The sequence below is a fragment of the Alosa pseudoharengus genome, unplaced genomic scaffold, assembly GCF_046254945.1.
Source record: "Alosa pseudoharengus isolate Yale_2024_CS ecotype anadromous, Long Island Sound unplaced genomic scaffold, YU_APseudo_1.1 YU_APseudo_1.1_scf_24, whole genome shotgun sequence".
Lineage (NCBI taxonomy): Eukaryota > Metazoa > Chordata > Actinopteri > Clupeiformes > Clupeidae > Alosa > Alosa pseudoharengus.
Genome location: NW_027468689.1, coordinates 32,800,423 through 32,826,036, shown reverse-complemented (window position 1 = coordinate 32,826,036; position 25,614 = coordinate 32,800,423). Strand labels below are relative to the sequence as shown.

The 25,614-nt window shown below is 38.5% G+C and overlaps 1 protein-coding gene across 1 annotated transcript in view; it reads right to left on the bottom strand.

Moving 5' to 3' along the window:
* Nucleotides 1–16,527, bottom strand: part of fdx1 (ferredoxin 1) — a 38,236-nt gene extending 21,709 nt beyond the window's left edge. Inside the window, exons 1-2 of the mRNA XM_076303760.1 lie at nt 15,846–16,527; nt 13,835–13,959 (exon numbers count right to left, since the gene is read on the bottom strand). Coding sequence (XP_076159875.1) covers nt 13,835–13,959; nt 15,846–16,009 — 289 coding nt within the window. The 5' untranslated portion in view covers nt 16,010–16,527. The remainder of the gene's footprint in view (nt 1–13,834; nt 13,960–15,845) is intronic.
* Between the last annotated feature and the right edge of the window lie 9,087 nt (nt 16,528–25,614).

The window sequence follows — 25,614 nt, the reverse complement described above, 5'->3', positions numbered from 1 at the left end:
AAAAATGGCCTTTGCCAGGCATTTTCAATAAACAGCATGAAAGTAAACTCAATAAAAGCTTGCTGTCATGGGTTTGCCCAGTACCAAATTTGAAGGCTGGAAAACAATATATGTGTGGCCCACCAAGTCGATGTAAAATATGTATCATATTTGAAAGTTGCCGTTTATACTTTAATCCGATCAGTCATTATTACTTCACATTCACACAATATTTGCTGATTCCCACTTTGTTCTGTTTTCTGATGAACCATCCGAAAGATACCACATGAAGCACCTGAGAACTTGGCAACAGTTTGGAAGATGGGATCCAGTGATAATCGAGTCATCCTGAACAAGGCCACTGCCCAAACCAAATATCCCAGACGATTGTCTTGTAGACAGAGTACATTTTGAAGACTGTGGATTGGCATTAGGCTACTAATACACTCTCCACTAAAAGCCATGTTGCAAGAAAGTTCATGTAATCCTGTGTGATACAACTACTACTCTACACTAAACAAAACATTCCCACACATGTAGCCTATATCTGATTTGGAATTACTGGTATGAGATTTTTATAACACCATAGCAATGACAGTTAAAATAAAAGATTAATGACAAGTGTTACAGTACATTAAGGTGTTTTTCAGAAAACGTTTTTCTGAGAAAAATCACCAAAATATGTATGACAACATAAAGAAACCCAATGTTTATCCAGTGAGCTGTGTGCTTTATGCCCTTAATACAGTTATTATTCAAATAACTACTGGCTAACAAATTGATAATAGTGAAATAATGTGAAATATACCCCCATAGTCCCCCATATTGCCAGGCGATTTCCTGAATTTGGCAACAATTTTGACCATTCATAAAGGTTAATGGTGGGCCACCTAAATATTATCCAATTTACTAGGAATGTTGTTTTGCTCATTGGAACATAATAAGCATAGGGACAGATTAATTTGCATATGTCAAGGCGGATGATGCACCCTAACGCACATACTATCGGTATCGGCAATTAGAACGGCGATACATAATTACAAATTCAGTAGGATTAAAGGAAAACCAAATATTCATCATAATTTGGCTGCATTTCCAGGATTGGCGTTACGTAGTCGTTTGTCCACCAGATGGCGCATCATTGCAGTGAGACGTTATTTTGTTGGAAGTTAATCTAAAGTGGGTTGGAAAGACAATAGACGCTTCCTACAAGGACAACAGTTTACCGCAGAGAACGTCTAATAAGGGTAGGATGATTTCCACATGAAATGTAATTCCCATTTCTTCTTGAAGCCGAAATAAATCTGAGAATGTTTATCGGACATGCTTGGTTTTTACTGCAGGTAGGCTACGTTAATCTTATACAAGTTATATCAATAGCCTAGGACGTAGGTAAAATAATGTTACCGTTAGCATTGGTTGAGTGATGGAGGCCAATTTGATTATTGATGTAGGCTATTTGTAGAAAACCATAAATGCGGTTATAGGCTACCGAGCAAATTGATAACAGCACTAATTGTATCTTTCGACTGTCATCTCATTCTCTTCTGACCATAACCTAGGCTACTAACAGAGCTAAGTAAGTTAGCCACAACACGTTCGCTAACGTGATGGTTTTCTAATATAATAAATATATACCTGAAAGATAACCTGTCTATGATGCAACACCGGGCTCAAAAAGCATCTGAGTCAACGTTCATTCCCAAACACCCACTAGGCTACTTCAATCCTCTATTTTCAAAGGTGATTCAAGTAAGGAAGAGCATGGCTCAAAGTAAAGTAACTACCAGTGTTTCCCATACATTGACTAATCTGTGGCGGGGCGCCACAAAATAAAAATCGGCCGCCACAGATGAATATTCTATGTTTAATTTAATTTAAATATAAGGTCAAATCCTTGCATTGCCATTGAGCTGCGCTTTTTACTCACGCAGCCTTTCCTTGCCCCGCCCCTCTCTCTCGTAGCCCGCTGCCACTCCTCTGCATGTGCATTTAACAAAATATTCACGATTGTTGAAGGATTGTTGTTGCCACATAGAAGCATTGCATAGAAGACGTCTGGCTAAATTGCTATTAAATCCGCTTAGCATCGTGACCATGCTGCGCAAATTTGTTCAAAACTGCTGCATTAAAGTTAACTCTGCTAAGGTCTGATGACAACATAGTAGGCTACAGTGAAGAGACTAAACTAAGTTAAGTTATGAAATCAAGCAGTATCTCAAAGCTAACGTTAGAATACTGTTTGGATGTCGAATTTAGCATGCTTAGCCTACTTACAGCTGCTTGTCAATTTCGTTGAAGGGCTCATTTTATTGACTCTGACACTGAATGTTTGCAAAAAATTCCAAAACTCAAAAGTGCTTGTCCCAAGGAGAAGTACGAACCTTCATTTTAACTATGTAGAAAACGTTATGAATTGCATCCACACATCAGCAGCCTTTCAACTGTGTTACAATCGCAAGGGTTCCCTCAAACGTCTTAAAGTGACCCCACCCCCTCCCCCCTTGTCAAAGTCAGCTACCGCCACAAATTGAATCCAATTCTGTGGGAAACACTGACTACTGAAACTACATAAATTCGTCAAAGTGAATAATTTGTGTCAACTCGCCGCAATGTAGGCTAGATTTATTAACGCACCCGTGATGATCTACATCTCCATTTAAACCAAATGTTTTAGAGCGCATGTTGAGAGATGTATCCAGGGCAGGGCTGTACCTACACATTTGTTGCACGTGCTACAAAAATCATTATTTGCGATGGATGATTCAGTAGGCTACCAACGTTACACCGGTCCGATACAGTTTTGCCTATGGCTATACTGTGAGACTGAGACGCTTTTTGTTTGTTCGAAGTGCGTGGTTAGGGTGTGAGAGGGGAGTCGATGTGCTTTGATTCCAGGTTGGTAGTTGTAGTCTATGCGATTAAAAAGCACGTGTGTGAAGTATCCAAACAATGATAACACTTTCATTATGGCTGCTTTAGCCACAGACCTTCAACTACTGTACAATGGGTCCCATTTAGAAGTGTCCACTTAATTCGCGCTTTCCGTGATTCACGCAGCTGCGTGAAATGTATTACTACTGATAATCAAAACTATTAAATTTTCGCCAAGAGGTGGTAGCTTATGTCCGCTTGATCCTGTAAGTCATTGGTTCCCAAAGGAGATTTTATTTGGGTCGCCAGCATAGCCTAGTGACAATTTATGTTGTGTAATAGGTCTACCTTATATAGCTTATAGTTTGTTAACAGTCACGGTTTTGTCATAACTCCCTCTATGCATTTTTGCATTTAGAATAGCTCTGAAACCGGGGGAGGGGAGGTGAACACGTCGCAGAGGGGGCGCCAGTGCGTGGATATTTCGATCACAAATTTAAACAATATTTCTTTTGGCCGCCTACCATGGACTAGCCTGATCTGCCGGCGATTTCTTTTTCGATTTCTAACTAACCATGACCTCACAGTTGCAAAATGCAAGGGAACATGAATCAGCCTACAGTATATTTGCACAAACCATAACGGACAGCAGCTCTTCAACTTGGCCCGTTAAAATGTGTATGAACAGTCTAGCGACGCATTTCATGAAGGCCCTTTTGCACATGCAGGGCTCCAGAGTGCGACCAATTTGGTCGCATATGCGACCTAATTTTTCAAAAGTGCGACTAAAAAAAATCAGAGGTCGCACCGGTGCGACCAGCTATTCGAGAGAGGAAAAAGTGTCTGCATTGAAACTCTACCTTTGGTTCAATAACAGACACATTTTTGGCCAATATCGTGGTTTAAACAAATCACAGATAGTGAAGGGCGGGACCTCCCCTCTGATTGGCCGTGGCCCAGTGCCTATGCGTAAATTTGAAAATGCGTGTGCTGCAGAGAGAGAGAGAGAGAGAGAGAGGGAGGTCAGAGACCCGTCAGATAAACAGAGTGGATGTAGTTGCATTACAGTGTGGTCACATAGGCCGAGATAAATGTCCCCTCTCCCCACTGCCTTTCAGCGGCTGGCAGCAGCAAACCGATCAGACGAGCCCAAGATGATGATCAAGTTTATCGTTGCCTACGATAGGCCTAGTGAAACTTCCCTTCACCAAGTTCAGTCCGAAATAATTATTCACCAGAAAAATTGTTTGAACGTAAACCCGACGTACAGGAATGCCACTTGCGCCAAATTTATAGTCATTGCAGATGAAAAGACGTCTTAAAATTGCGAACAATGCATACAACGACTGAACGACAGAGATACAGATATCGCAGAAAAGGAGTGCGTCATTGACCGCAGTTACATGCAGGGAGTAACCCGGTTTTCAACAGCAATATTCGTTTTGAGCGCGAGTTGTGTAAACTCATTCTGATGGCATCAATCAATTTAATCCGGTATTTGGCGCAAACCGAATATCGCTGCTACATTTAAAGCCCGAATATTCCCTGCATGTATACAGTGGTCATTGTGTACAGTGAATTGAAAGGACACATTTAGATCGAGCATGGCAAGTCATTGCAATAGCCTATAATAATAGGCCTACCATTTCGTTACTGCATTAACCATGTTCTTATTGAAAATTTAAAAATACTAAAATTAAAAAGTAAATTGCATTGTGGGGCTGTCAAATGATTATTGCAATCATCATTGCAAAGTCACATAAAAATCCCCCAGGCTACTTGGAACATCTCTTTAAATTGTGCTCAATTCTATGTAAGATGCTAGCATGGCGAGCTGGTTTAGCCAAGGCCTAAAGATCATGAAGGATAGTATGTAAAACATTGAGCCATGAGATGTGCAGTTTGAAGCCCTTAAAAGATGTGCACTGTTAATTTACTCACTGTTATTTTTATTTAATACATCTTGAGATGTTTTAAGTTTAAATTTCAGCTCAGTGAAGCACTTAAAGCACCAACACTTCATTAAGTTACTTTTCTTGTAGAATTGTAAATCATAAGTCATAGGACAACCTATATAGGACAGTAATTAAGGAAAAAAAGTGAACCTGCTGCGGTGTTAAATGCGATGTGGTTGAAAATTTGGGTGCACCTAACTTTTGTGCTGGTGCACCTTAGAAAAAAAAGTTAGGCGCACCAGTGCAACCAGTGCAAAAAGTTAGTCTGGAGCCCTGACATGTCCGTTATTTGCACCACTGGGTAAAACTGCATTTTGTTTTAGACTGCTGGTATTTCATTTGTGAATTGACAATAAAGTTGAATATCATATGAACTAGATGACTAAACTCTAAACTAGATGACATGACCTCTCTTCTTGATAGCTGTTGAAAACTGCATGGAGCTGACAGGGATTGTTTTGTTTAATAATAAATAAATACATTATGCTGCTACCTTCTGCTTTTCCCAAATACAATGTAGCCTACAGGTGTACCTTTCATCAGTCCAGTTGCAATGGATGGACTGTGATGAACTGCCCTACTTGTGATTGTTTAGAGATTTTAAAGGTTTTATAACAATGCTCAACCTAAAAATGCTAATTTTTGGGCAAGTGCTACAAATCTATTCACCTTTGCAGCATCAGTAGGTTACTTTCTGTGCGGGCTGCAAACACACATGCCAAACAAGCATACACAAAAGTTTCAAGAGTGGGGGATGGAGTAGAAGTTGGAGACAAATTGATTAATGTGATTTATTTTTCGCCGAATGGATGTACAGGACTGAACAGCGGTTATATTTTGTACCGCTATGCGGTACATCTAGTTTAACACAATTAGAAAGTGTTCTAGTATTTCCAGTTTGTGCATTCTTTCAACATTTGTTTTGGAGGTAGATAATGGAAACATGGAATAGGCTAGATAAAAATTGAATTGAGAACATCTAGAGCAGTGTTTCCCAAACTTTTTTTCTGGGGACCCACTTTTTAGAAAATGACAGACCATCGCGACCCATCCCTGCAACCACCAGGTTCTCCAACTTTTCTATGGATCTAGATCATACATGGGCAACATACGACCCGCGGGCCACATCCGGCCCGTGGGCTTTCCCTGACCGTCCCGCGTAAGGTCCGTAAAAGAACAATAGTCAAGAGCCTAGCATCAGATAATGCATGCAAATCAATATCGTTGTTTTTATTTTGAAAGCGACTGCTATTTGTACGCCCATACATTTGTGCGTGGATGCATACGACGTAAACACCCTCACTGATGTGCTGGTGAATTTATGCTTCTGCGTCGACACAATGCAGTTGCCTTTACGTCGGCGTAAACCTTTCAAAGTTTTGTGTCTCTTATGTTTGCGTTGCTCACCACCGCAAAGGTTGTGAGAACGAACACCTACTGCTGCTCGTTGGCGATACGAAGTGTTCATTTCAAAAAGTTACTGGCAGATAGACAGTTTACAATCGGATAACCCCGTAATTGTAACCAAAATATGTCTGAGTTTATTTGCAAAGCTTATGTTAGCGAACTAGTATGATGCTACTACCCACAGGTTGCTTGAAGCAGCCGGCTCAACACACAGAGCGAGTTGACCAATCACAGTTATGTGCAGACAAGTTAAAGCAAAATCATAGCCTACATTTTTAAAATAGTTTTCTTTGTGCATGTTGATTAACTAATGACAGCCTACTATTGTATGCTCCACATTTTCGTAGTCTAATTCTGCATAGAGTTAATTTAATGATGGTAATGATTTAATGATGAAATATTGCTGAGTGTTGATGAAATGGTGGCACAGGCCTATCGGTTGTACTGACTCCTTCACATTTTCATGAGCCTAATTAGAGTGCATGAAAATGCAATCTACTGTTATCCGATTTCTTCTTATTACAGTGCATGAAAATGCACTGTACTGTTCTTCCTAGGCTTTTTATTACAGTGCATGAAAATGCACTGTACTGTTCTTCCTAGGCTTCTTCTTATTACAGTGCATGAAAATGCACTGTACTGTTCTTCCTAGGCTTCTTCTTCTTCTTCTTCTAACGCAGTTAATGTAGCTTCAACCGTTTAACGTAGAAACTTCATTCAAACTGCGTTGCGTAGGTCTTACTTAGGACATGTGGGCTTTGTATTTTTCATCTTTGTAACTTTCATACTTTTTAAACTATTAATTAAAAACTGTTCAAAATTTCCCCATAGACTTAACATGGGCTGATGACATCATAATAGAGCCGTTAAGCAATTAGAATCCTATGGCAGGTGTTCGGGCCACCTGGATCTCAACTGCCAGTCTCAGTCTTTAAGCATACAAACTGGCCCTATTAAGACTACACATCCTGTCCAACTGCTTCCTCTGCCAAAAACTGTTTCAAAATAAAAGTCCTCACTACAATATTTCACTGTTAAACAATTTAACCCTTTAAACTACTGAACTTTTTAACTGTTAGTTAGCATGTTAGCATGCTAGTTAGCATTTTTAGTAAAACTGCTAAAATTGATTAGCTAAGTTAGCTAAGTAACATGGTTAGCATAGTTAGCATGCTAGTTAGCATTTTTAGCAAAACTCTTAAAAATGATTAGCTAAGTTAGCTAAGTAACATGGTTAACATAGTTAGCATGCTAGTTAGCATAGTTAGCATAACTACTAAAAATTATTAGCTAGGTTAGCTAAGTCACATGGTTAGCATAATTAGCATTTTAACATTGCTAGCGTGCTAGTTAGCATAGTAACTTGGTTAACATTATTATCTTTGATAACATAGTTAGCATAACTACTAGCAAACATTAGAGCCATTCCAACTGTCAGTTATCGTCAACTATGTACCTAAATAATTTAACCATTTAAACTATCCACCTATTTAACTGTTCAGTCATTCCAACTATATTAAACCTCATCTACTTAGCAACCAGTATAGTTTGTTTTTACTCTGTATGATATTTTACATCATATTTTTTGCATTTTCATGCACTGTATTTCCTTTAGGAAATGCTTTTCTAGTTCTTCTTCTAACGCGTTTAATGCAGCTTCAACCGTTTAACGTAGAAACTTCATTCAAACTATGTTACGTAGGTCTTACTTAGGACATGGGTGCTTTGTATTTTTTAGCTTTGTAACTTTTATACTTTTTAAACTATTAATTAAAAACTGTTCAAAATTTCCCCATAGACTTAACATGGGCTGATGACATCACAATAGAGCCGTTAAGCAATTAGAATCCTGTGGCAGGTGTTCGGGCCACCTGCATCAACTGCCATTCTCAGGCTTTAAGCATATAAACTGGCCCTATTAAGACTACACATCCTGTTCAACTGCTTCCTCTGCCAAAAACTGTTTCAAAATAAAAGTCCTCACTACAATATTTCACTGTTAAACAATTTAACCCTTTAAACTACTGAACTTTTTAACTGTTCAGCCATTGTAACTGTTACTTGTCATCAACTATGACTCCTACCCACTGTAGCTAGTTAGCTAAGTTAGCTAAGTCACATGGTTAACATAGTTAGCATGCTAGTTAGCATTTTTAGCAAAACTGCTACAAATGATTAGCTAAGTTAACTAAGTCACATGGTTAGCATAGTTAGCATGCTAACATGTTAGCATGCTAGTTAGCATTTTTAGCAAAACTGCTAAAAATGATCAGCTAAGTTAGCTAAGTCACATGGTTAGCATAGTTAGCATGCTAACATGTTAGTTAGCATTTTTAGCAAAACTGTTAAAAATGATAAGCTAAGTTAGCTAAGTCACATGGTTAACATAGTTAGCATGTTAGTATGTTAGCATGCTAGTTAGCATTTTTAGTAAAACTGCTAAAAATGATCAGCTAAGTTCACTAAGTCACATGGTTAGCATAGTTAGCATGCTAACATGCTAGTTAACATTAACATAACTGCTAAAAATGATTAGCTAAGTTAGCTAAGTCACATAGTTAGTATGCTAGCATGTTAACATAGTTAGCATAACTGCTAAAAATGATTAGCGAAGTTAGCTAAGTCTCATGGTTAACATAATTAGCATATTAACATGCTAATTAGCATAGTTATCATAACTAATAAAAAATGATTAGCTAGGTTAGCTAAGTCATATGGTTAGCATAGTTAACATTTTAACATTGTTAGCATGCTAGTTAGCATAGTAACTTGGTTAACATTATTATCTTTGTTAACATAGTTAGCATAACTACTAGCAAAAATTGGAGCCATTCCAACTGTTAGTTATCGTCAACTATCTGCCTAAATAATTTAACCATTTCAATTATCAACCTATTTAACTGTTCAGTCATTCCAACTATATTAAACCTTATCTACCAAGCAAATAATTTAACCATATGAACGCATCATATTTTTGCATTTTCATGCACTGTATTTCCTTCAGGAAATGCTTTTCTAGTTACAGTGCATGAAAATGCACTGTACTGTTCTTCCTAGGCTTCTTCTTCTTCTTCTTCTTATTCGTCTTCTTCTAACGCAGTTAATGCAGCTTCAACCGTTTAACGTAGAAACTTCATTCAAACTATGTTGCGTAGGTCTTACTTAGGACATGTGGGCTATGTATTTTTCAGCTTTGTAACTTTTATACTTTTTAAACTATTAATTAAAAACTACTCAAAATTTCCCCATAGACTTAACATGGGCTGATGACATCACAATGGACTAATTAACTTGATTTGCACCTGGTATCATCTTCCAGCTGCTCATCTAGGCCCCATCAAAGAATCAGTTCAACTGATTGCACCTGTATCAACTGCTTTCTACTGAACTAGACCAACTCTCTCTGTGTTTCTCCATTCTACAAGGATATAAGACACATTTCATCCAACTTTCTATCCATTCATCCTCTTCAAACCATTCACTCATCCACCCATTGAACTATCCATCAACATCCATTAAACAATCTGCCTATCAACATCCATTACACTATCTACATTTAACTTTTAAACTATATACTCTGTCTCAGGCTTTAAGCATACAATATGGCTCTATTAAGACTGCCGTTAAGCAATTAGAATCCTAGGCCAGGTGGCCAGGCCACCTGCACCCTATCAGTTTCTCAGGCTAACCTTTTACACTATCCACCTATTTGACTGTTCAGTCAGTCCAACTATATTAAACCTCATCTACCTAGTTCAGTCATTCCAACTATATTAAACCTCATCTACCTAGCAAATAATTTAACCTTTTACACTATCCACCTATTTAACCGTTCAGTCATTCCAACTATATTAAACCTCATCTACCTAGTTCAGTCATTCCAACTATATTAAACCTCATCTACCTAGCAAATAATTTAACCATTTGAATCCTATGGCAGGTGTTCGGGCCACCTGCATCAACTGCCAGTCTCAGGCTTTAAGCATACAAACTGGCCCTATTAAGACTACACATCCTGTTCAACTGCTTCCTCTGCCAAAAACTGTTTCAAAATAAAAGTCCTCACTACAATATTTCACTGTTAAACAATTTAACCCTTTAAACTACTGAACTTTTTAACTGTTCAGCCATTGTAACTGTTACTTGTCATCAACTATGACTCCTACCCACTGTAGCTAGTTAGCTAAGTTAGCTAAGTAACTTGGTTAGCATAGTTAGCATGCTAACATGTTAGTTAGCATGCTAGTTAGCATTTTTAGCAAAACTGTTAAAAATGATTAGCTAAGTTAGCTAAGTCACATGGTTAGCATAGTTAGCATGCTAACATGTTAGCATGCTAGTTAGCATTTTTAGCAAAACTGCTAAAAATGATTAGCTAAGTTAGCTAAGTCACATGGTTAGCATAGTTAGCATGCTAACATGTTAGCATGCTAGTTAGCATTTTTTATAAAACTGCTAAAAATGATTAGCTAAGTTAGCTAAGTCACATGGTTAACATAATTAGCATGTTAACATGCTAATTAGCATAGTTATCATAACTAATAAAAATGATTAGCTAGGTTAGCTAAGTCATATGGTTAGCATAGTTAACATTTTAACATTGTTAGCATTCTAGTTAGCATAGTTACTTGGTTAGCATTATTATCTTTAACATAGTTAGCATAACTACTAGCAAACATTGGAGCCATTCCAACTGTTAGTTATCGTCAACTATCTGCCTAAATAATTTAACCATTTCAATTATCAACCTATTTAACTGTTCAGTCATTCCAACTATAGTAAACCTTATCTACCAAGCAAATAATTTAACCATATGAACTCATCATATTTTTGCATTTTCATGCACTGTATTTCCTTCAGGAAATGCTTTTCTAGTTATTATTCTTCTTCTAACGCTTTTTCTGCATTTAATGCGGCTTCAACCGTTTAATGTAGAAACTTCATTCAAACTGTGTTACGTAGGTCTTACTTAGGACAGGTGGGGAATGTATTTTTCATATTTGTAACTTTTATACTTTTTGAACTATTAATTAAAAACTATTAACATTTTCCCCATAGACTTAACACTGGCGATTATGGCATCACAATAGGGCTCTTAGAATCCTATGCCAGGTGTTCCGGCCAGAGCCATATGGTTCCAGCCACCTCCAGCAACTGTCTGTCTCAGGCTTTAAGCATACAATCTGGCTCTCTTAAGACTACAGATCCTGTTCAACTGTTTCCTCTGCCCACAACTGTTTAAAAATAAAAGTCTCCACTACAATAATTCCCTATTAAATAATTTAACCATTTAAACTATCCAACTATTTAACTGTTCAACTATTCCAACTGTCAGTTATCATCAACTATGCCTCTAGCCTACTATATTAAACCACCACCTACCTAGCAACCAATTTAGCAACCATTGAAATTAAGCATCTATGTCAGTTTCCATAGCAACCAAGATGATTATACAAGCAAACCACTGTAGTAACTCCTTTATTTCTGATAGTAGCCACCATGGACACCCTAGCAACAACCTAGCAATGACTTCAAGTACCCTAGCAACAGCCTAGCAACCACATTCCATTAAAACCTAGCAACCAACATCATTAACCTAGCAACCAGCATAGCAACCACCATAACTACTCTAGCAACAGTCAGTTGTCATCAACTTTGACTCCCGTCAACTGTTTCCTCTGCCCAAAGCTGTTTCAAAATAAAAGTCCTCACTACAATAATTCCCTATGAAATATTTGAACCATTTAAACTATCCAACTATTTAACTGTTCAGCCAATCCAACTGTCATCATCAGCTATGACTCCCGCCAATTGTGTCCTCTGCCCACAACTGTTTGGCAGCCTGGGCTTTTCAGTCAACTAGTGTGATCAACTCCCAATCTACATTCAACTTTTAAACTGTCTACTTTTAAACTATCAACTTTTATTAAGCTGTGCAACCACCATGTCTGTCCTAGCGTCATTTTCATGCACTTGTAATTCCCTGGAATTACATTCTCTAGTTATATAGAATATTGTAGTACTTTTTTATATCAGTCTTTGAAAACTGAAAAAAAATGTCAATGTCAAAAAATCTTTTTCGATAATGAGGATTAAATACTGGACATAGATTAAATATTTTTCCTTTGTCTCCCTCACATTTTCATCTGTTCTTACGACTAGTAAACAAAACCATATGATTTACTTAATGTTATACAAGAACAGAATAGAATTGAACAGAATTGAGTTCAGACTTGAGTTCGGTATTTTCGGTCCGGCCCTCCTCAACAGTCCCAGTTTGTCATGTGGCCCCTTGGGGAAATTAGTTGCCCACCCCTGATCTAGATAGATAGATCCTGCTTTGAACACGGTTGTGTTGCATTTTGAGCACCATCAGCGTGAAAAATGGGAAATGACTACTGAAAAGATACGCGGTCGTCATTCGTCAGCTAAGTAAGCTGTTCCTGTATTTCTAAAAAAAAATGTTGTAGGCTACGTTGCGTTGCAGACAAATGGGTCCATAACACTGTGGACATCAATTCCGATGTAAACAGGAAATAACTCAAGTCGTTATATTGCATTGTTGTATTATATTATATTGTATAGTCGTTATATCAGAACAAGAGGCTTTTTGCGCAATAGCCGGAAGAATGCGCCTTTACTTTGGAGTTAGCGAGGTAGAAAACGAGAGGAATAGTGTTTAAAATGTCCATTTAAATTGTAGCCTAATGCACTGTTGTGCATTTTAAATCAGAAATAAGAATGTGAGGAGGTTGCTATTAACTTTAAAGATTGCATCTACAATCGAAACTATCTACATGCAAATTGAATGGATTGTCTATGGATGTCTGTTTTAGTTGACAGCACGGTCACTAGATTTTAATCTGTAAAGTTGAGGAGCTGGTATCTGTTAATGTCCGTGCAAATAGGCGGATTCATGTCCCTTGTAGTTTGCAACTGCGAGGTACATGGCAGGCGCCCCACAGAACGGTTTCATTTTGAGAGGTAGATATCCATGCTCTGGCACCCCCTCTGCGATGCATTCGTCCTATAGTTTCATGCACCAGTTTCATGAGCTTTTATGACAAAACTGTGACTGTGGTAGTTAACAAACTACATCCTAATAGAAAACTGTTAGCTTTCCTGGTATCAAATGACAAATTTGTTAGGCCTATAACACAACATAAATTGTGCTGGCGACCCAAATAAAATCTCCTGCGACCCACCTGTGGGTCGCGACCCAGACTTTGGGAAACACTGATCTAGAGAACATCCTAAATTCTGCTCCACCCTCCACACACACACATAAGATTATGGCTAAATGTCATGTTTCTATTTCATATATTTTAGAAATTATATAAAGATTATAAGCTATATTTTGTTAATGATCAAGAAAATACTTGATAGATTAATCGATTATGAAAATGATCATTAAGCTTAGTTGCAGCCCTACATTTTAAGCACATGTAGTAGGCCCTACACATTTAAGTCTAAGGGTAAATTAAACTGTCACTGAAAAAGAAACTACATTCATTGGAGGCAGTCAGAAGAAAGAAGACTGTAGGTTACATCGCAGTATTTTTTTTAACTTTAACCTGGTTAGAGGAGAGTGTAAACAAATGCACACAAATTTAGCTCACCAAATCCATCAAAATCCAGGTCTTGGTCAACGATTACATCCAGTAAGGTGTCTCCAGGGTTGCCCCTTACTGTAATCTTCTCTCCATCACGATTGATGAAGTTTACCGTTACCTTATTTTCTGACCTGTCAAAAAAGAGCCAATAAAATACACATACTGATCGTCCGTGGAACATTCAAGCCAAAAATATTGGAGGGGTCGCAAAATGATTTGCATTAAAGACATTTTTGTAAAGGTTTTTAGTCAAAGGCTGCCATTGACATAATGCCTTTGATGTTGAGATGTTGCATAGCCTATACTTATAAGAGAAGACATGTTCTGCCTTAAAAATGAAGGACTTATCTATGTGAAACTACCATCTTATTCAAATAATTCCTAATTGTGACATTGCCATCGTCTTTTTTCATATGTCTCGCAATACATTGAAATGAAAATATTTAATGTTTTAGCAGTTAAAATTGTCCTGTCTATAACCCCCTCCCCCCCTCTCGACAACCCTTTGTGCAAACGTCTGATATTTTGAGGGCTTCTTCGCGTTTATCCAGTTAGTTACGCATTTTCAGCGTGAACTCAGAAAAAAAAGATCATGGACAGGGCGAATGAAACTGGAACGATGGAGAAGTTTAACTAGCTTTAACATTAGACAGTTGTCCCGGCTCCTTAAATAATAAATTAATTAACAGATCAAGGACAGGGCCAATTAAACTGAAATGAAGTTTAACTAGCTCTAACATTAGCGAGTTGTATTCGTATGTGGCCCGCATTCGAATTGTTACATTACATTACATTGTAACAGAATTGTAACAGAAAATGATGTATTGTTTGCGTAGCAGACGTTATAAATGTCATTGCACAGCTGTTCACCATCCATTTGGGTCTGGACTGGAGCAGAGTGCTTCTGCATGCCGTCCATTCTCATAAATAAAGTCTCTGACAGTAGCATGTTTCTGTATATTTTGCTTACACAAGGCAGCTCGGATTTTAAAGACAGCGCAGTTTGACAGTGGGTTTGGCTTACGAGTTAGACCAATCACGTAGACCTAGCATTAAGGGTTCCTATGACAAGAGGAAAGACCCTGCCCTGAGGTAAGAGCTGAAAGAGGAACTGTGGTCAGAGGAACTCAATAATATCCCAAATTGGTCGAGAAAAAAAGGGTTCTAGCAAAAATCCCTCCTGTGAGAAAGGGAGATCCGTAACACCGGCTCTTGGGTACACACACTGTAACATGAACAAAGGTAAAAGGTAACCAAGGGTCATATGAAAAGATAGAGTAGGCTAATCTGGATGCCTCGCAAAGGTCATTTTATTAAAATCAAATCTTTCTTATTAACGTGCTTTCCCACCCTCGGAGGCCGTGCCTCCAACTAACGAATGCGGAGCTACGGATGGCGTTTAAGAGACAGACATCAAATACGTCAGCTATGCTAGCATAGATACTGCTTACATTATCAAACAATTACGGTAACAAATGTGTTACTCGCCCGAAGCTTTACACCATTGTGATAAATTAGCCCTCAAGACAGTAGCAACAAGGCTTTCCACCCTAACGTTACGTTATCGTTTCAAACTTCATGACGTTACATGAACCCTTCTAGCTAGCTTGTTCTAACTTAGCTTGCGCTGTGGCAAAAGGTGGCTGGCGGCGGCTGTCTTGAAATGGTGGCTTAACGTCTGGGGTTTTAGTTTCTGATTTTACAGCACCAACATATACTATTCATTCATATACAAGTCGATGCTGCACTCTCACTCCTTTCACTGCCGAGATGAGAGGGCATTCGTTATGAAATGGACAAGGTCGAGGCACATAGCTAACGTGATCAAGATAACGTAACGTTAGCTGTTTATCCTACCTAAGGTTAGATAACTTATTAATGTCTATCTTTCTTATATATTCGTGTAACTGTACCATTCGTGTGGTAAACCAAGAAAAGAAAGTGGTTGAGAAAAGAAAATAAAAATGCCCAGATTATTGGAGACATCCATTCAAGCCAACCTCACACAGTCTCTTACCTAGGTTGGGTGACACTCGTACATATTCCTCGACGGAAAGCCCGAGCTTGTACACATGCGAAGGAACTTTTTGAAGAAATATTAGTTGTGGCATATCTGCAGAGTGCTGAACTTTGTGACGCGGATAACATTAACAGTCGCTTTGAAGCCGACATAAAAGACATGACTAGGTGGACAAGTTAGCTATCCTATAGTTCTGCGCAGACGACCTTTCAAACTAACGTAACAGGAGTTTCTGAGTTCAACCCCCTGGCCTAGCTGCTAACTACACTTAGTCTAGTTGTAACATGCACACAGTTGGTTTGGTTTAACGTTAAAAATTCTGGTGTGTGAGCCAGTTACCCCAGCCTACGTCTGTGCAAGCAAACGAGCTGTTTTACATAACGCCTGTCAACGATTTAGCAGCTATTGCTTCACTTAACGTTAGCCCTTTCCGTAGCCTAACGTTACCTTATTACATAATACCACGATGACAATACAGCGCAAAAATATTAATAATAAAAACCCACATACGCTTCTAATAAAAGAGCAAAGCGACAGCAGACTAGGCAAATATGATATCAAAATATGTACCACTAACTTAAATATCGATGTCCCCCTAGGTCTAGGCCCTGAACCAAAGACATAACGTTTGATAATGATTGAGTTTGAGAGGCTGTAAATGCTGTAACGTAGGGATGTGACGGTCGAAGCTGACGTTTCGAGCTTCCGAAACGCAAGTGTTTCTAGTCTGGTAGGAAGGAGGGGGTCACCTGCACCCGAAAGGTATATTTTTTTAACCTAGTTTTTTGTAATCCTTAAAGTGTCTAGAAAAGGAATTGTGATGTTCCCCACGCAAATTATTGTCCCATATGTGTTTTTTTGTATCATCTTTTGTGTCCGTGCTTGATTTTCGGCTGTAAAAAATGAAAACTTTAAATCTACATAGAATCTGAACAATACATCCTACAGACACAATCGTCATGATTAGATGATGTATGGTGGTATTAAAACTCAAATAAACACCAAAAAATGTAAAAAATCGGTGATATTGGATCACTGGAACTCCTCCCATATGGACCCTATTGATATATGTTTTCTAACTTTTGTATTTTTACAGTCTTTAAGATGTCTAATAAGCAAATGTTGATGATCCCTACTTGAAATATTGTCACATGTTGGTCCAAATGAACATCTCCCATAGTAAGGAGTTAGTTACTATTCAAACCGTTATATTTGTATTATATTTCCTACTTATATTATATACACTCCTCTCCTAGTCTCCATTGGCTCCCTATAGTAGCCAGAATTAAATTTAAATCTCTCACTTTGGCCTATAGGACACTAACTAGATCTGCTCCTAGTTATTTTAATTCAATAATCAAGCCTTACATGCCCAACCGCCCACTGCGGTCTTCTGGTGAGCGTATGTTGTGTCGACCAGTCATAAAAACTGGGTCTAATTCCAGACTCTTTTCTTCAGTGGTTCCATGTTGGTGGAATGAACTGCCCAGTGCTCTCCGTTCCTGTGGTAGTTTTGGGTTGTTTAAGAGGGGTCTAAAGACATTCCTATTCAACATATACTTAGTTGTTTAAGCGCTTATGTGTTATGGTTTATATAATGTTGTTTTTATTTTAATTGGGCTGTTAATTAATTTGACATTATTGTTTATTATTGATATTCTCCTTAATGTAGTCTTAGCATGTTATTGTTTTTATATTATTGATTGAATTGACATTATTGTTTTATTATTGCCTTTCCCCTTTTTTACATTGCTTTTTTTATTAGGCTATTGATTGAATTGATATTATTGTGTACTACAACTATTCTCCTTACTATATTTGACCTAGATTTTAATCTGTTCCCTGTTCATTTTTAAATATTATTATGTTGTTTTGTATTTATATGTCGCTTTGGACAAAGGCGTCTGCTAAATCCATAACCATAACCATAACCATAACCATATTTATTGAAACAAAACAGAAAACCACTCATATAGTCTAATATGTGGATATATAGGGTATAACAAATCCCCATTAGAATAAACTGAAATAGAAAAGAGTGATTCTAATCAAAGGTCAAGGGCAATGATGTCTATACATAATACGACAGGTCTTCATAATCAATCTCTTGCTCCTTGTCTTCTTCACCATCTCCATCCATCTCCTCGACTGTTTCCTCTAGAAAGTCAATGAGTGACAGTCTTTGACAGTCTTTCTCACTATTCTTTTTTAGAAACTTTTGGGAAATATTTAGCCAAGCCCAGTTATACATGAGAAACTGGTCAAATGTTGTATTACTATATACTATCACACCTTACTCAATAACTTGTTTCAGGTGACCACATGTGAGATACCTCAGGTGGAGTCAACCCAGGAACAGACTGACACCCAGATTGTTCTGCACCTGCTGTATGCCGCTCAACTGGCGCACAAGGTGGCTGTGGTGAGGACTCCAGACACAGACATTTTCTTCATCCTCCTACACCACGCCTAATCCATCCCACTGACCATCTACGTCGACATTGGGACCAGAAAGCACAGGCGGATCGTAAATGTCAGCGAACTGGCAGAATGTTAGGGGGCAGACTACTGCACAACAATACTCGGCCTGTACGTCTTCACAGGGGAAGACGTTACAAGTGCCTTTAGAGGCAAAGGGAACGTTGAGCCTCTGAAAAAGCTACAGAGTAATCCAAAGTACCATGCAGCCTTCAATGAAATAGTTTTAGTCAGATATTCTGTAGCATGTAATGGCAATTAATGCTGAACATAGATATTGATACATTGTGACTTTGTAATACTGTAATTATTTATGTCCTCAGAAAACTTGGTGATCAGTGGTCTGAGGAGCCAGATGTGGTGGAGGACATCGAGGCATTTAGATTGTGTAATGTATGGCCAGGCCCATGAAAAATCTAAACAACGTGCGCAGCATCATGCTGAAAAAAAATTATTGGAGAGGATGAGACGCTTACCACCAGATCCAAGGTGGATCTCTCCCAGCTCCCGCACTGCAGAGACAACTTGGTTCCACAGATCAACCGTGTCAACCACCGTCTGGCCATCTACAAGAGAGCAGCCACACCGATATTCTGGTGTCCCAAGCCCCATGATCCTGGTCAAGGCTGGGAAAAGACTGAAGAGGGTACCCTGGAACCAGTGTGGTCTTCTGGACCTATCCTCCCCACTTCACTCACTGACTTTCTAGAGGAAACAGTCGAGGAGATGGATGGAGATGGTGAAGAAGACAAGGAGCAAGAGATTGATTATGAAGACCTGTCGTATTATGTATAGACATCATTGCCCTTGACCTTTTGACCTTTGATTAGAATCACTCTTTTCTATTTCAGTTTATTCTAATGGGGATTTGTTATACCCTATATACACACATATTTGACTATATGAGTGGTTTTCTGTTTTGTTTCAATACATATAATACCAATATAATGGTTTGAATAGTAACTCCTTACTATGGGAGATGTTCATTTGGACAAACATGTGACAATATTTCAAGTAGGGATCATCAACATTTGCTTATTAGACATCTTAAAGACTGTAAAAATACAAAAGTTAGAAAACATATATCAATAGGGTCCATAGGGGAGGAGTTCCAGTGATCCAATGTCACCGATTTTTTACATTTTTTGGTGTTTATTTGAGTTTTAATACCACCATACATCATCTAATCATGACAATCCTCATATCTATCAATTCCTCATGGAAAGACGAAAAGAAATTGGGGTGGATTGTGTCTGTAGGATGTATTGTTCAGATTCTATGTAGATGTAAAGTTTTTATTTTTTACAGCCGAAAATCAAGCACGGACACAAAAGATGATACATCAAAATTACTTTTCTAGACACCTTAAGGATTACAAAAAACTAGGTTAAAAAAATATACCTTTCGAGTGCAGGTGAACCCCACCTTCCTACCCTACTATTTCGAAAAGTGTTTCGAAGTGTGGTTCAAAACGCCCATGTCACGTGACCATGGCTAAGTGAGGCTTCGTGGTGTTTCAATTTGGTTTGGACAGGTGGCCTACCGCGCGAGCCAATTACCCGAGTAAACACCTGTTTGATCTAAATTACTAAGTCCCAGAATGCTTAAAAGTCATTCAAACACATCCTATCTTTGTGGGTTTTTTGTGAGGAGAGAGATTTTGAGAGATATAGCGACATATAGCGATTGATAGTGCATGATTGGTAGGTTAGTGATATAGATTAATTGACAGGCTAGAGACCGACAGTGAGCGATTAGATAGATATAGTCTAGTGACCCTTTGAAATACTGGCAGCAGAGGAGAGTGGTTTATCCAAACCTAAGTGTGATGGCAAAAAAATATTTGTGCATGCCAGCAACAAGTGTGCCTTGTGAAAGATTTTTTTCCAAGGCTGGGGAGGTTTATTCAAAAACAAGAAACAGATTAAATGGCAAGACGGCAGAACAACTGTTATTCCTAAATAAAAAATTATGTTGACATACAAAAAATTTGTTGTTTATTTTTCCCATGTTGAACCTGATTAGTCTAACCTGCTTCATTCATGTATCCCAAAAAAAACCCTGGGCCATAAGTATAGCCTACATTTTAAAACCATTGTAGCATGTTCCTCTCCAGCATATTCCAAAGGATAATGTACTATGAAACTGAAATAACAAAACATCTGTAACTGAAGGCATATACTAGTCTGAACTTTTTAAGCACCGGCAGGGAGTCGAACACCGGCCGCTCCGGCCGAATGCAAGTGTGTTAACCACTGAACCATGTGGCTGTGGACGTAATCTTGCGTTCCATGTTGGCTATTTATATTCTTCGTCTGATAGTCCAGGCAATCTATAAGAAAAAAAATCACCCAACCCAAAACTAATTGCAACAGAAATGATTTTTGTTGTATTCAGTTCATGAAACCGTCCCATATCACATACCAAAAGTCCATAAAAATCCAAGTGGTGGAACATTGTCAAAATTGGAATTATTTCTGCATAGGTCAATGGCGAAAAGCTGCACCTTTGGCAGTTTTATTGAACTTTCATAGTACAGGGGATATGTGAAAATTAGGTCAAATTCTTTCATATAAGCATGAAACTTGGTGAACTTGTACAGTTTTGTGTTGCCCCCTGCAGGTAACCCCCAGAACCTATAGAAAATAACAAATGGTCGCACTCCAAAAAGTATTTTCTTGCTTTTAATTCATTTTAGCACAGGGGTTAATTGACAAACGTTTCGGCCTGATGGCCTTCGTCAGTGTGTTACATCCCTATGGCTACTTCCTAGTTTTAAATAGACAAGTTTATTCAATTAGTAGCACCTGTCCTCATTAGCTCCGTGAATTCAACAGGCGCTCCTACACATCAGGCCTCACCGGCCGTTCATCAGTCGGAGCGCTTGGTGTCTCCAAAATGCAACACAATAATTTACATTTTAACAACGCATCACCACATATCGTATAGTCAGACAATGATAAATACATAAGACAATAACATGTCAGTGACACTCAGAATGACACAATCACAGAAATGACGACAGATCAAAGTCTTCATTCATTCCCTCTGGTGACATAGAACGTAGGCGATTTCATTCATTCCCTCTGAAGGAGCTTTTTGTCTGTATCTCCTCCTCTTCGAGGTCTTTGTCCGTGCTCTATACCAGTGCATTTCAGATCTTCTAAAGTGTGATTTTTTTCTATGAAGTGTCTTGCTACAGGTGAAGTTATATCATTCCTACGGATGGCTGATTTATGTTCACTCAGTCTTGTTCTTAATTGTCGCGATGTTTTCCCAACATATAGTAAATGGCAAGGGCATTGCAAAAGATAAATTACGTTTCTCGTAGAACAATTTATTAATGAATCTATTTTGTACAATTCTCCCGTGTGAAAGCAGCTGAACGTATTGGTTTTTAGCATGCACTGTAAACCCTAATTCGTTCAATAAACATAACATTTTTGAGGTAACACGTTGCCCTAAATATTTTATGTTATGTATTGTTCAATAAACGAACAAATTTACGTCAAGTGTACTGACATGTGCCAAATAGTAATGCATGATGAATTTTAGTAGCCTACAATGAACTAGTTTTGCATGTTACAACAACGTAAACTTGCGATGAAAGAATACCTTCAATGTATGTTTATGTAACTTATAAATATTTACTATTTTAACTTAAACTTTTAATTAAGTGAGCATAAAATGTATTTTTAATTTAATTAAAAGTTCATTAGACATTTCTTATAGTTAAATGTGTTTTAAGGGGCTTAAGATATGAAAGTAAAAGAAACAGTCTTTATTCAGAACACTTGAGTGTTTATTCAATTGTTACTCAACTCAACAATTTCAAAATACACCTGATCAAAATCACAGAGAATAGAAATACAGGCTCTATAGAAACTCTACATACACACACAGATGTAGAATACACCATCAATACAATTTCAAGAACACACTATATTTATAAGTGTCAGCTGATACCCAAAATGGTAAAAGGCAAAATGGGCCAGACCCCACACACATCCACAAAGGAATTATATTACAGCTCAGAGTATACTATGATAAGTAATGATAATCAAAATGCACCTTTATGCAAAAAATGAACATGGGCATTGACAAGGCAGTCAAAAAGTACCACTATCAAACACTGGATACGTGCACACACACAAACACTGAGATATTATTATAAACATTATCCACCACAATATCCAACCCTGCAAACACTCAGACACACTCACTCACATTCACTCAGACAAACTCACTCATATTCACACTTTACAGCTGATTTGTCAGCGTTAAAACTTTCCTTTTTAGCATCCCCACAATACCAGCCTGCAAACAGCTAGGTACACAATACAACTGCTCTATCCCCGTCTCCCACACTCACGCTCAAAATCAGAGCACACAGTAACATATTTATGTTTATGTTTATTATAATATAAATTGTAATTTCGTGTCCCATTAGGATGAACCACAAATGTCTTACAGCAAATTAACTCACTCTTCATGGCATTATTGGCCTTAGTTATAGCCTATATCTAACTACTAAAGAATTATACTTCAGTGATACTACTTACAAAGCAAGTATTGAAGAAATCAGCTGAGTTGTCATCAAAGAGTATTGGAAGCCCTCAGGACAAGGCATCTGATGTCAGCAGTGTCCGATGTCTGGATTGCAGTGAAAGCAGAGACATTAGAGACATTAACACAGTAACATAAGAGACAGTGACATTACAGACAGCTATCATTCAAGACATCCATACACCAACATCAGTAGTATCACTTCATCTTACAAACCTTTGTTTGGCGCAACAGACCATCCAGAAGTTGTCCCTTTAGACCTCTCTTTGACCTGATGATTTCAACAAGTTTAGGGCAAAGACGATCCAGAGACTCATATAATTCCTGTTTCCGTTTTTCCCTACCACTCTGCTGAATTTCCTGGGAGACCTGAAACAGAGACAGAAATAAATCATGTTTATCAAGACACTGTGAACAATCATTTATGTAGTTCGCTTGACACTTCATATTACAGGGCTGTCCCATCTACTCTGTTTTTTGTTTGTCATGTACTCATAAAAGGAATTGGGGTGATGAAATGATGGGGGGGGATGTAGCCTACCTGTGTGTGAGGGGGGGCGGAGGGCATACCTGTGTGTATGTGAGGGTGTGTGTGTGTGGGTGGGTGACATCAAAGGCTACAGTAACATTATGTTAACTTCACATGGCTGCATTATATTAGAATTTTAGAGACATTAACAGAGACAATCAAACCTTACCTGAATTTTAACAAAGAGTGCTGGCCAACGCTGTATCATCTGGCTCACAGGAGGCTTGTCCACAACCTCCTTTCTTTTAAAAGACAACGTGAAGGGCAGATTGCTGTGACCGACCTGGCAAATGAAACCGGGACATGTGAGTCCTAAGCGTGCCAACTTAAAGTGCACAAACACTACCGTACTAGTACAGCTACCATGCTTCAGCCTGTAACTTAATGCTTTAATATTTGTCCTCTCTTCTCGCAATTAAATGCGCGATACTTGCATTTCCATTATTTTAATGTTGCTGCATAATTTAGCATGTTTTCAGAAAGACGGAACGTTATGTAAGGGATAACGGCCACCAAGGTAGGCAAGGGGCAAAGAACTCCCCGACGCGCAACGGAGTTGCCTCCACCCGAGTCCATTAATACCAGAGCCCGTCTACGGAGAGCCTTGCCACCCCGTATTAAGTCCCATTGTACCGAATTTTGTTTGCAGTTCCACCAGATTTCCACTGGGGGCGATCGCCATGAGTGCAGAATGAATGGGAGTCAATGGAGCTAGACGGCTAAATTTGTCTCTTTCACCTGATTGTCGTTGACAAATCTCAGATTTGATTGTAGTTTGTATAACTTCAACATGGGTTATAGGTCAAAAGTTGAATGAACGAATACTTATGTCCTTTTGATTTCTTACAGTTTGGGTCGTTGTTGCCCATAACACGCTAGCATTGTGCTAATGAGTGACGTCATTGACACGTTTGAAAGGCTTTTTAGAACAATTAAGTGACTTTAAAAAATATAATACTCCACCAAGTGTATTTTCTTTGCCTCCCCTTTCGAATACAATATTCAAATTACTTGAAAGAAAAAAATTATATCCCGAGATGTACAGCTCCATAGACCTCCATGCATTCTGCACTCGTGGACGAGCGCCCTCATGTGGAACCACAGAAGAAACTGCAACCAGTTCAGAAACCGGAAGTTTTCCGAGAGTGGCAGTTCTCCCCTTATTAGACATTCTCTGTTAATACCTTATAACTGGACACACCTAGAAGGCCGTTATCCCGTGTATCCCCCGGTTGCCACTGTAAAGCCATGCCTTTATAGCAAGCAAAGGAAACACACGGCTCCGTTTAAAAAGAAGCCCACTAATTCAGCTTGTTGTACAACTTTCGTTGATAGCATGGACAGTTAGCTTGTTTACAGTTGATTCCTTTGTTGCGAAGCCTGCCAGTGCCTCCAGGCTCAACTGTCGTTTCCTGGGCCACCTGTTGCTCAGAATGTTGATACAACTGAAAGATCCCATTTGATTCTACAAATTCATGAAAACCATTCTCCTCACTCAAAATTGGCGTGTAATATGTGGGATATTCTGAGATTTGTGTGCAATGTACAACTTTTTATAGGTTCAAACAAAATGTGGGATTACAGTGTGTGTGGACAAGCAGCACAATTTCTGCAAGGGAAGCACCCCTTGATGAAGGAGGGCTTCCCTGTGCGAATGACGTCCGACCTTACCAATAGATTATTTAAGTTACTCGACCTTTTATGAGTGAAGAGAGGTGGTGCAGCAAATGTGTTATTCAAAGAGGTGTCTGTTGTTAGAATATGCCAATGTGTATTCACAATTGATTTGATAGGTCTTGATAATTTGTTGTATATGAGTGCGTAGTTCACTGAAAAAGGACGTGTCTGTTTTTTTCCTTTCTTCGATAGTAGTTCTGATCTTTGCGATGATCTTACTTTCTCATAAGCTGGGGTCAACCATTCTTCAGGGTACCCCCGTGATCGAAATCGGTTAAGCAAAGTTACTGACTGTTTTTCAAATTCCTTGTCAGTATCGCAGATACGTCGGACCCGGTGTTCCAGTTTAGATGGTGAGCAGGTTAACTTGTGATATTTGCATAAAATCTGTGAATATTCAACAAGACCCTGCCTACTTGTTAACAACGCTTTGCTCTGCCTCCGCCCTTCCAGTGCTGGAGATTCACATTTTCACAAGCCTACAGTGCATGACAGAATATGAAGCAAGATCTTGCC